Source organism: Acanthopagrus latus, chromosome 4 (assembly GCF_904848185.1).
Source record: "Acanthopagrus latus isolate v.2019 chromosome 4, fAcaLat1.1, whole genome shotgun sequence".
Classification (NCBI taxonomy): domain Eukaryota; kingdom Metazoa; phylum Chordata; class Actinopteri; order Spariformes; family Sparidae; genus Acanthopagrus; species Acanthopagrus latus.
In genome coordinates, this window is record NC_051042.1 from 22,674,891 (window position 1) to 22,687,791 (window position 12,901).

General features: G+C 37.6%; 1 protein-coding gene across 10 annotated transcripts in view; it reads right to left on the bottom strand.

Annotated features, from left to right (window-relative positions):
* Positions 1-12,901, bottom strand: part of tcf12 (transcription factor 12) — an 80,998-nt gene that overhangs the window by 60,909 nt on the left and 7,188 nt on the right. For all 10 annotated transcript variants that reach the window (XM_037094434.1, XM_037094436.1, XM_037094437.1 and 7 more), the window contains exons 4-5: positions 8,033-8,106; positions 2,594-2,696 (exon numbers count right to left, since the gene is read on the bottom strand). In XM_037094434.1, the coding sequence (XP_036950329.1) occupies positions 2,594-2,696; positions 8,033-8,106 (177 nt within the window). The remainder of the gene's footprint in view (positions 1-2,593; positions 2,697-8,032; positions 8,107-12,901) is intronic.

Below are 12,901 nucleotides of genomic sequence, written 5' to 3' on the forward strand. Positions count from 1 at the left end.
GCTTGTGCAAATATAAGATATTACCCAATATCATGATATTTGCAGTCATTTAGAATATTTTTCACAATATCTAATATCGAACAATCTTCCGGATTTTATTTTGAAAATAAAATACATGCTGAGCTGTCATGGCATCGGAGGCAGTGGGCACTGATATTTAACGAGGTGGGAAGGAGACCGGGCTGGCAGGGGTTACTACAGCTAAATAGGTGTGATGTAGCGGCATGCACGCAGTGCTTTAACATAGTAACATGGAGGACTTTGTTTCTGCGAAGAACACCAGCTCCCCAGTTTTGCAAATTTTTGTGTTTAAAGAGGGATAAAATGGTGAGCCAAGGGATTGAATGAGGCTACATATCATCTTTGCCATGTGAAATAAAATGTTGGATAAGGCCCAAGCCTCCAGAACATGGGAGGCAACTTTTATCTATGACACTTGACAAACACCAAGCCAGAAGAGCATGATGAGCATGGATTGAGGTAAAAAACAGCACTGTTTTTTCCTCTGTTTCATTGATTGTGTGGTTAGCCACAGAATTACACATCGCAAGTGACAAAGTGATCTACCTTTATAATGTCAATATTCTAGTCCAAAACAGCAACTACAGCTTCAGGTGAGCAAAGAATTTCACACACCTGATGGACAAAGTCCCACCTACATATGTGTATTTCACAATTGTGTGGTGATTCTACCTTGTTGACTGATGAGGAAGAACCCTTCAGACATGATTTAATGAGGGGGCTGAAAACTCCATAACACTATGTAAATCCCAGATATTACTCTGGAAAAACAATTTAATAACACCATACCCATCTTGAGGCTGAGATAAGCACAGGCAATTCCAAGTTTACAATCACGCTGTCTGGATGTGACATATCACTGCAACAGATCACATCCATATTCTACGGCGTGTGAGAATAATACAGACACAGTAGAAAATGGAAGAGATACTGTGAGTGTGTGCATGGGGAAACAGTCATGTGATCAATTACAAGAAAGATAACATTTTGTTTCAATTCAGCAGCACCCATTTGCGAACTAATCGCTTTGCTTGGAGACCGGTCTCCAGGGCCATTACATAATGAGCTGAGATGTAGTTAGCCATAAAACTGTCAAGTGGTTACACATCACAATGATGCCAGGCCAAAGAGCTGGATTGCACACAGCTTTTAATTGTTACAACTGGAAAACATATTGCAAGTCAGGAATAATACTAATACGTTGCTGCTCATTGTCAAAATACGAACTATGATTTTAAATTAAAAAATAAATAAAAACCAAAATAGCATTACAAATCAGCTGGAGGCTCAGCATTCAAATATTTAATAGGATGTCAATGATTAATCATTAATCAAAATAATCACCTTTAAGAATTTAAACATTTAAATATGTATAAACCGACAATCAGAGACAAAATTAACAAACAGTATCTTTACAATTAGCCTACTTGATTTGTAAATATATCAACATAAAATGCAAAATACTGGTGTCAGGGAAAGTATCTAATTAAATTTCTTTTAACTAATTAAAAAAGTACATTTGTAATTTTAAAGAAATCTGAAAACAGACTAATTTTGCATCAAATATTGATCATTCAGTTTTATCGTGGAAAAACATCCAACATATTTCTCATAGTAATGATGAATCGATGATCAATTGTCAAGACAGTTGACCATCAATTAAAGATATTGCTTAAATTTGAGTCCTTAAACGATATGTATTGTAACAAAACCCAGTAAACTACCAACACAGGACATACCTCCACTAACCTGAGTCAGTTGTTATACTTGAACACCATGTATTGTGGAAATGGATGAGTTAACAAGTGGGCAGATGCACCAAGTTTTTTTTTTTTTTAATTGTTAAATGACAGAAAAGTGCAGCTTCAACTCCAGGTCACAGAAAACATGAATTTCACCAAACCTCCAGTGCTGACAACCGAGGCAAAGCCTATGTCCAGTTCCCACGTCTTGTATAATAATAGTAATAATCGTCACATTTTCAGTTAGTAGTAGTTTGAAATTCTTTAAAAATACATGGAACAATATGGATGGTGTTGATGGAGGGCTAGTTGAGCTAATCTGAGCTGTCCGTCAGACCACAAAGGTTAAGAACCACTGATCTGAGAAACATCTAATAAAACATAATCACAACTGCTCTTAGGAATCTTTCAACACCTTTCTTTACTTTTGTCTCCTTGTGTGAGGAGGTCTTTGGTACAACAGTCTGTTTAACCCCACTCCCAGAAATCACTACCCTGCTGTCAATGATAGTTGCTGGGGGCGGTTTTAATGTCTAGGAGACAGCTTCTTATGACGGAAAGCTATACTGATGGCGTGACTTCTAGCCTGGGGGAGGGTCATCACAGGAGGAGGAAGAGGGAGATAGAGAAAGGGAAGAGGGATTAAGGGAGGAAATAAAGACAGCAGGAGATGGAGAAAAAAATAGCCCTGTAGCCTGCCATGCCCTTTCAGTGGTGCTACCTCCAGATGCATGATGTGCTTTAACCTCAATCAGGCAATTTTTTAACAGGATGTCTTCCCACTACCAAAGGGCATGTGAGGGGTGAGTTGAAGAGAATCACTTACTTACCCATTATGTTCGAGTTCATAAAAGGTGTTGGGGACAATCCTTCATGGGACACTAATCGACTGTCACTCAAATGATCGCCGTAATGAGGGCTGTCTGCGAAACCCTGGGGGGAAAGAACAGAATATTAAGCACATTATCGGGCAACTTCATTAATTGAGTAGTATTGCATACCACTAATTAGTGAGAGGAGAGCACAACTGGTCGTTATGCTAATAAACTGTCACCTCTCTTGTATTATAGTCCAATAAAATGTATGTGAAAGAGCAGATCTTATGTCTTGGTCACTGATGGTTTGTAGGTTCACTCACATTCATAATACATTTGGATTTATAACCCCATTATTTGCCATTAAGATATAAGTACTCAGTGAACATCTTTGTGAAGACACATCAACAATGTTATGTTTTATGTTTGTTTTTTTTTCCATCATTATTATTATTATCATTATCATTATCATTGCGAGTATTTCTTCTACACATCGCCCCCTCAAATGGACTGAAGTGTGTCTAAAATATTTTGACTCAGTTAAAAATTGTTTTATGGGCAACACAGGATATCAACTGATGCAACATTCATTGCCGTCTTTCATCATAACCTGGCACTTTAAAGAAGGTAATAAGATTGTGCTGGTCACGTAGAACTCAACGTGCGGAAATATTTGCTTTATATTAATTACATATGTGGCACAGATAATATCTAACCCCAATACATTTGTTTGTGTTTATTACAGTTTTTTTGTATTTCTTCTACCATCTTATCTATATGGTAACAGGTTTATATACCAAATCACAGTTCATGAGGTGTTGTTTCATACAGGGGGAAGAAACAGAGAGATTCAATCCTACATCATTCCCAGGTACCTGCAGCTTAAAAAAATTGCCTTTTTCTCCTGCAGCTTAACAGTGCCTTTTCATGACAGTTATCAGCTTGGGGGGCTTAGGTCTAAATATCGGTCACAGTGTGGTTTTTGAAAACTCGGGGTCCCATGTAATAAAAGACACTCCGTTACAGTGCTAATCCCAAGCCCTGTGAAAATCCTCCTGTGCTCCAGTCAAATTCATCTCCCCAAACTACATTAACTCCCACCAGTGGGACCGAGCAGCATTGGGCTTGCATTTCTATGGAGCTATTTTTTCCAACTCGTACCCTTTGCATTCAACATACAGTAAAAAAAATAAAAAAAAAGTAAATCTTATTATCCATCTTTTTTTTTGTGAGTGGATGGTGATGGAGTAATTTCAAAGGCAGTGGAGTGTTGTGCTGTGTCGAGGGAATCCTCAGAGATTCCCCATTGTGCTCTTGCCAGGCCGCACACACTGTTAATCACACCATGAACAGACTCAATAACAACAACAGCCCCATGAGAGGCTCTAGCAAACTAACACACACGGACGTACATACACAGCTCATATACAAAAACATTTCCTGTATTCCACAGCACACGAGAAAAATTAAACTACAGACTTAATGGAATACTTCAGCATTTTAAGAAACACAGGTTATTCACCATCTGATGAGTTTGATGAAAAAGATTGATAACCCTCGCATTTTGGTTTGTTAAACATACAGACAGCAGCAGGTCAGCTTAGCTTAGCGTAACAACTGGAAACGGTGGAATCAGACTGGTTCTGTCCAAAGTAGGTTAAGAAAAAACTACCGGCGCCAGTATGCCTACAACAATTTGCCATTTTAGAAAGAATTCTGAGCAGGATTAGCTAGAATCATAGATATTAATAGAACCTGTATAGGACGGCGATGCTCAGCCTGACTTCCAATTTTTCCCAGTGGCCACTCGCAGTATTGCACCGTAAAATTCCCCTTCAAGCACGAATGTAACAAGAGGTTGTTGTCAGGACCCCTCAAACTGCAAACAATGTACATTTTGACAACTCTTTTTATTACAATTGTTGTTTATCCATAGAGGTTTTTACATTAGTGAAGTTTTCCTCTGGCTATGTTTTCGGTGATGTGCTAGTTTATAGACGGAGATGTAAACATGTTAATTAGTTGATCGAGAATTCGCAGTTTTGCTCTTTTTTCACTTTTAGCATTGACTGTAACCAGAATTTCAAAGAGAAATATCTATCTCATCTCTATCTCAATATCTCTTTATCAGTAAGTCAGTGACATCAGTTCTCAAAATGTGAAACCACTCCTTTGACTAAATATTAGAAAGCTCTTGATGGTAATGAGCACTTCGATTGTTATGACTGCCACTGTCAACCCAGGCTCATTACATGTGTGTGTTTGTCAGTACAACCACACTGTGTTTGCTCCTCTGGGACTGCTAGATCATCAATCACAGATCCTCATCATTCCCAAACACTGGTGGCCTACATCTATCCGAGACACTAACACACGCTGTCATCGCTGCCACAGGGCTGCATTGGCACTACTGGCTAAATAACTGTCAGATCATCGTGGCAGCATGCAGGCCGGAGCTCACGCCTTTTACCCCAATCACTCGCTGCAGCGTTTAAAAAGTCGTCTCTTCCACACACTGCTATATCCCAGGTGAACATGGGGCTGCTTGTGGCAGCTTGGGAAGTGATGATATGCTCATGATGGATGCGTGTGGGGTCGAGTATCAAGTCGGGGCAAGGCACTGGGGAAGTGGGGGTTGTCGTGTGGTGGAGGTGGGCACAGCCCTGACTGTCAGACCGCCAGCCTACAGCCACAGCTGCCCAGGATACAGCGGCTGGCTGGGAGCCAAGGTCAGCACGGCAGGACTCGGGACTGTTCACAGTTGACTGATCACACACTCGTAGCTCACCGGCTCAAACAAGCTCAGGGACAAGACTGAATTCCCTTTGTAACAGACGGAAAGATGAAGCACTGAGTACTACTTCAGAGAGTCTTTGATGGACATTGTGAATAGAGCATCGCTTATATACATTTAAATGATTAAATGAACAAAGTATTAGAATGAATGTAGTCATCTTAGAATAGAGACAATATCATAACCTCATAAATAAATAATATCCCAGTCTGTTATGCAGTCTTACTGTTACCACAGCTTTACAGAAGCAGGGAAAAGCAGAAAATGACAGGAAGGTTTCAGCAGCGAATGTCTTAAATATCTCAGGGATACAATCATTTTTACAAATATACAAAAAAGCTAATAACATTTTCTTTTGAATTAGTTCTTTAAAATCTATCTGGGTGAAATGGCAACTTGCCAAAGAGTGTAAATATAAGCCTCTCGGCCACTGTGTGCAGTAAGAAGCTCCAGTCTCCCCAATGACCCTCGACAGGATAAGTGGTTGACAGAAAATTGATGCACAGTAAAAGACCTCTGAGAGCTCCACAAAGTCCAGGCTGTAGCTTTGGTGGCCCTGAGCTTTGAGGAACATTCCTGGTGCGTTAAGGTTTTCATATTGTATTAACTTTGATTTTTATTCTTTCCAACTTACATTTTTTTTGTATGCGTTTATGTGCCATTATTGGAAATCTGTGTCTTTTTATTAAAGCTGGTAAAATATGGTTCAGAATGGCATTAACACCAACAAAACCATATCAGTGCTAATTTAACAATATCTATAGTACTTAAATGGTGGCAAGACAGGTGATAATGCCTAGGAAAAACAAATCAAATCTTCCTTATGTAGAAAAGTTACATCATGATCAGTGTTACTAGAATGCTGAAAGTGCCTTCCTTATACTTGACAGCTTTTATCTATATCCTGAGACATTAACAGCTTCAACAGAAATGGTCAAGGATTACTGTACTCTTCATTGATTAAACAAGGCACCAAAAAGATTTATATTAGATTTGACCCAAGACCAAACCTTCAATTAAACTGAGAAGGGATCCATTCAATACTTTCTGTGTAATGTTGCTGACAAACCAATCAATTATCTAACAGACACAGGAGGCAGAGGTAATAAATATTGAATATCAACAAAGGTAGCATCTGCTGCAGGGCATGGTAATGTTTGCACTGTATAGATACTCTTGTTTCCACCAATAGTATGTCATTACCAACGATTCATGGGACTACACAGAATGTTTTTTTAAATCAGATAATCTCAATTTAAAAAAAAAAAAATCTTTTCTGAAAACTGTTCATCACAGCTTTGCTGAAAAACATCTAAAATCCTGTCTCCAGCAATCAAAACTCAGCTCTAATACTGATCGCCTGACTCTATAAATTGTCACACCATTTTTGCGCATTATCAATTAACATAATTTTAATCAATCACATTCTTAATGGTCATCAATAAATGATTGACATCCACAATGGGAATATGCCACTTTTCTCTGAATTTTTTTTTCATCATTCACATGGTTACCTATGTCATTAAAGCATCATGTCATAACCGTAGCATAAATTATACAGCTAAGAAACAGGTTGATGTAGACTACTGAGATTCATTACACATGCTCCTCACTTCTTAAAGTGGAGTATAAGGATATAATATTTTATAGGTTATATAAATCATGTCTGTATCACTGTAAGGTGTGTCTGCAGCTGTGTGGAGACTGGCATGTGATTGTTTCTGTGCACGCCTTATGGAGGTACAAACAGCTGTCTGCTGGCTGATGCTGTGCCTTGCAATGTCAAAAACACTCATTTATATGCACCTGGAGCAAAGATATCTCAAGCGTCTCTGTCTTATAATTCAAATCAAGCTGCCTATGTTACCATAGCCTGTAGATGTTCATTCGGGAAGGGCACAGAGAAATAAACAAGGTAACGCAGCCCGAGTGGCTCTGACATTTAACTGAATTCTAATGGAAAGTGACAGGAGATTGACATTAAATGAAATTCATACAGGGCATCTAGAACAACCAATGTGTGAGGGACAAACAAACAGGGGGGAGAGCTGTTCACACTTGCTCACACTAACAGCGAGATGTTCTCACTCAAGCACAACAATAGAGATGCAGTTTAAAATTTCTCCCATTAAAAAAGCAATAAGCTATAATACATCATAACGTAAGAGTGATTATATACAATGTGTGATTTTATAATTGATCACAATTAAATGTTACTTTTTACTTTATAAACAACAAAAAATACATTGTGCATTTGAGACCAAGACACTTTTTTTTTTACATTAAATTCAGATTTCTTCTTTTGTATAGATTTATGATGCCATAATATACAGTACTGTCCTTACTGTTCGGCTGCACAGGTTACACACCCTCTCCTTGTGTAATGGAGAATAAAATGAAGTTTGGGCCGATATTGCATCAAAAAGTCAATTTAAGCTTCAAACCAGTTTCAGTCGTGGACAAATAAGTGCTTGGATGTGCTACAAAAAACAAAGGTTTTTATGTGAGGTACAGTACATTTCTACGACTGATCATACAATATGAGTGGGATAAGGCGAGACTCAAACATGTGAATGTACTGATTTGATGTAACGAGTGTTAAATGATGTGCTGTGGAGCAGAAAGGCCATTCAGAGGCGTTAAGGTGTAGGTCAACTTACCCGGGAGGACTCATAGGAGGGACTGGACTCACCACCTGGGGCCCAAGATGCTTGGTTGGTCCGCTCCTCCATACCTGTCAGAGAGAGAGACGCTCAGCTCCATCAACAAGTTGAGATTACAAACATAGTTCAATGTACAGAGACAGTATTTCTACTTCCTGTGTCTCTCTCTCACACAGACACAACTGAATCAAAAGACAGTTCTCTTTAATCAAACATGTTTATGCAGTGTCCATGTGATTATGATCAACAGCAGGTTTTGAGTTAAAAACCTTTTTTTTTTCAAAGAGATCCACTGTAAAAGTCTCCAGTCGAATCTCTTTCATGTGGTTATAGTGTTAATTCTCTGTATCATGAATGGAATATGGATCATCTTACAGTAATTACAAACAAGTTGATACTCCACTTTCACTCTAAGGTAAGTGGATGTCCTTCACTGTACAGACTGTAAAGCCCACTGAGGCATCTCTCTGAGTGGAAAGATGTTGTCATTTGGGGCTATAGAAATAAAACTGATTGGATGTTTCCCACAAGTTCCTTGAATGTTCCTTTAATCAATGTACAAAAGAACCATAAATCGAGTCACTTTTCAAGCAAAAATACCATTTGCTCGTAACAGCTTTTTAAATGTGTGCATTTTCTGCATTTCTATTTTATATCAATGTAAAAAGAGGTAAACAATTAATTGATTGATTAGTCATCAATTACTAACTATCATAATCAATCATTGTTTTTTTTTCTACTGTGACAGTAAACTGAATATCTTTGGGCTGTGGACATTTGAGGACGTCATCTTGGAATTAGAAAAACTGATTAGCATTTTATAAACCGAACAGCACATAACAAGAATAAGAACAAGAAATAATCGCCAGATTAATCAAAAGTAAAAATAGTATGTTACAGCCTGATGGTAAATTTAATATCTTTGACAAAACAAGACGTGTGAATCTGTCATGTTGGACCTAATACAGAACAAAAGGGTTAATCAAAGGAAATAACCTCAGATTAATTGATTAAAATAACTGAAGAAAATATTTTTTAGTTGCAGCCTTAATCGGCAGCTACAACTAAATATACAGCCAGCAACTGAACACATTTCAAAAGCTTGAATGGAAAAATGCAAAGCTATTTCGTAAACTGTGTGTGTGTCAGTCAAATCCTGTAATTCGCTGACGCTCTTCGGAGAAAAAGATTGATTAAGATTTTACTCAAGTACATACGTAATAGTTGTAGTAATGAAATACTGTCTCCCCTAAAAGAATTGTGATTTTATAACCAAACTATGTATTTTCCCTCTTTGGAAAATCATTTTTAAAAAGTGACTAATTCATGTCTTCAAAGGTTGAGCTTCAGGACACGGAAACATTGTGGTGCCATTTAGTTTGCTTTGCATGAATCCTGGCCACAAATAAACACAGTTTTTCTGCCTCAATGCACCAAAACGCATCTACTTTCAAACAGCTGAGCACTAAAACCCATTTTTAAATGAAAGAAAACCTCTATGTTTCAAAAGTCAAAAGATAAACAAATAAAATCAATAACTTCAACCAACTGCAAAGCAAGACCATCTGGCATATATTGAAAAATATAATATCTGATTTTCAGAATCTAATTTATGTGATATAGTCTGTAAACATATTTGATGCCTCAATTGTTCTTGCTGTTTGAAACAATATTGTGTTGCAGTAAAAGCCGTAGTCCCTGTAAACAAAACATAATTGCAGAGCGGGTACAGCATCAACATTGTCGAAGTTATTGATTGTCCCTGTTGTAATTTCATCTCTCTCAGCAAAATGCAATATCATTTGTTCATTTTTAGCTTCAAATAAAAAAAATATCAGATTTAAAGAAAGTGTGTATGCTCACCAAAATAATAATATAGCAAATGACAGACTACAGTTTTTTAAAACAAGAATATTTCCAGCTTTTTGAATTTCACAAAATGATATGCACTGAGGTGCCTCTGAGCACCAAGATCAGGCATAAAACCTCAGAAACGGTTTACAAGTCTGAAACAAATGACTGCAATAAAAGCAGAAGTAGAATCTGCAAAGCCTGAAATCACAGATCAAAACACGTTGAGAACATGGACCACTTCTCTGACTCATAAAGAGTATAGAAACAAACTGCACACCTAACTACAGCTATTCATGAATTAGGTTCAGTGCAGCTTAACTTGTGCTTCTTATGTGTCAGTTAGTCTTTACATTTCAAACCAGGTACTTCAGTATTAAAGAGAACTAATGAAAAGGCAGCACAATGTGGTCTGAGGTAGCTATCTGGGAACATACCCAATCTGACATGTGAGAATTTACATATACTGTGTAAATGATTCATTTCCAACGGTCATTCTGCCAATCACATCTTAGTCAGAGATCTAATTATACATTTCATGAGAAGTCAGTGACATGTCTCAGACCAGAAATCACGCTCCAGTGAGCAGCGCTGCAGATAAGATGTTACATCTTCACAAACATGTTGTTTTGCTGCTCATACACAGGAGACTCATTTCCTCTTTAAAAGTTGTCACAATAACTCAGTCAGTCACTCATCAGTGGCTTAAAATATGCAAAATAAACTGTCTAAACTTCTTCGTCTCGCTGCATTATCATCCACATTCATAACATTACTTCTATACATGGCTCCATCTTTGGTACAGTTACATCACCATAACTGTGACATGTTGAAGCCCAACTGAGGCCTTTTTACACATTGAATGTAACAATTGTCAGTGTTTGCTCTTTGGGAAGTCATCTCATCTGATTACCTTCTCCAGGGCTCAAGGGTCCGCTCTCTTCCCCAAGCACAGATGAGGCAGCACAATAAGATTATTCACTATCAAAAGAGGCAAATGGGGGGGAGACAAACGCACTGGCTATAATTTAGGTCTAAGGAATTAGGAGAATGGTGCTCTACTGTTAAGGGCTCAGTTGCAAAGATTGACAAAATCCTACCAATGAAGAGGATGTCCAGTCTTCTCGCACACTCAGAATGCTCAAAGATGTAATCAATATTTTTGTACAAATTAATCAAGTGTGAACGTTTGGAACTTGCAGTGAAGACAAGCTTTTTAGCCTCTATTGGCCTACTATAATGGTTTCATCCATCATATTAAGCTTAGACAATCCAAATTTACTGCCAATCACTAAACAGTAAGTACACAAATTTGGCAAGTGTCTGATGATGAACTAATAAAATGATCCTGCAATGAACCCTTTACCTTGTGAGGCAGGTGGATTTGTAACATTACATGAACTCACAAATCCATCTTGCCAGGCTTCAGGGTATACACTTAGCATCCTTTGAGGAACTACTTCTAGCTACGGGGTGTGGAGTGACTTTTCATTGGGAAAAAAAAAAAAAAAAAATTTGCAGCTCCTGAGAGTGTAGATACTGCTGTAGTATAACTTCTTTAGCAAGACAATGATTTGCCAACTTATGAAAGTGCCTGCCCTTTTAAATATAGTTTCGCCATATAAGGTTAATGAATCCTCTCTTCATAAAAGGTTGGCATATTGAGTTTTTGTTGAAAGTGTTTTGGAGAGGTGTTAAGTCATATTTATGGTCCTCTTTGATGATATAATTTCTTGTGCTGTTGAACTGTTACACTGAGAGGTGTTTCTTATATTCGTCCTCACCATTTAAACCATTGAGGTTAGGCTACATACACTAGACTACAAATACTTTTGAATTGTGGTTTTCCTGAAACATTTAATAAGAGATTAACCAGAAACATACAAATGTAATAATTCTATAATAATAAAACCAATAATAGTGAAATGAAGCTGTAGAATTTAAAAACAGAATTTCACTCTTGAATGAGCGGGCATGATATCTGCATGTTTGGCTTCAATTTGGGTCAACTCCAAAGAAGAAGAGTGAATTAGTTAACACAAAAAAAACTTAAATTAAAGACGGCTACACCAGAAGGACACACTTTGAACGGTCTTGGTCCTGCTTGAGGATTCAGTCACATGTTTGTGATGGAACTCAAAATAAACTAGAAAAATTATATTCAGCAGTTTTAGTACATGCCATATGGTAGATACATTTTGTATCCTTAAATGTCCTGAAAGTACGGTGACCCTCAATACTTTTTCATCCCGCATACATTATAGGTGTTAGTAACGGCATTGGTGCTGCTGAGATGTCAGCACATGCGATTAATTAAATGTGTAACTAAAGCTGCCCTGACCTCTATTTGTTCTTTGTCCTTGCTGCTGAGGGAAACATGTCTCCTAATATCAGGCTATTCTCAAGTGCAAAAAAGCATTATTTTGAAAAGTTGCCTTGCTTATGCAGGAGAAACATCATTCTGCTACACAGTACCGTTCAGAACATATTGCATGTGCAATTATTAAGGTAAATAAAACAGGCAATCATTATGCCTGTTTGATTCATCTTGATCATTTACAATCAACCGCATAATTTTAAATATATCACTTATCTATGTAGTTGTAAATGTCCTATAAACCTATGGTAATGGTTTGATGGACACAGAGTTTTATTATAACGTTCTCTTACTATGTCTCTACTGGCCAGTTCATAAACAGCTGTGTTCTGACAAAGAAACAGTGGGACTTCTCTGTTTCAAGAATAAGACCTTTTTCAGTTGCGACGATGAAATTGTGCAACATGACTGAAGTATGTCAAACGTTCAGCTTAAATGGTAGTAAGCAGAAAAAGGTTAAATTTGAGGTTGTTCACCATCAGTGATACTGCATTATTCAAGTGTCCGAAGTCATAACTCATTACATGAGAACTACTGAACATTTTTGTTGGGGTCCAGAATATACCCCAACTTTTGGTGTGGATTCATATAAAATAGCGTCTTTCAACATTTTCGTCAACATGTCAGATAATAATACA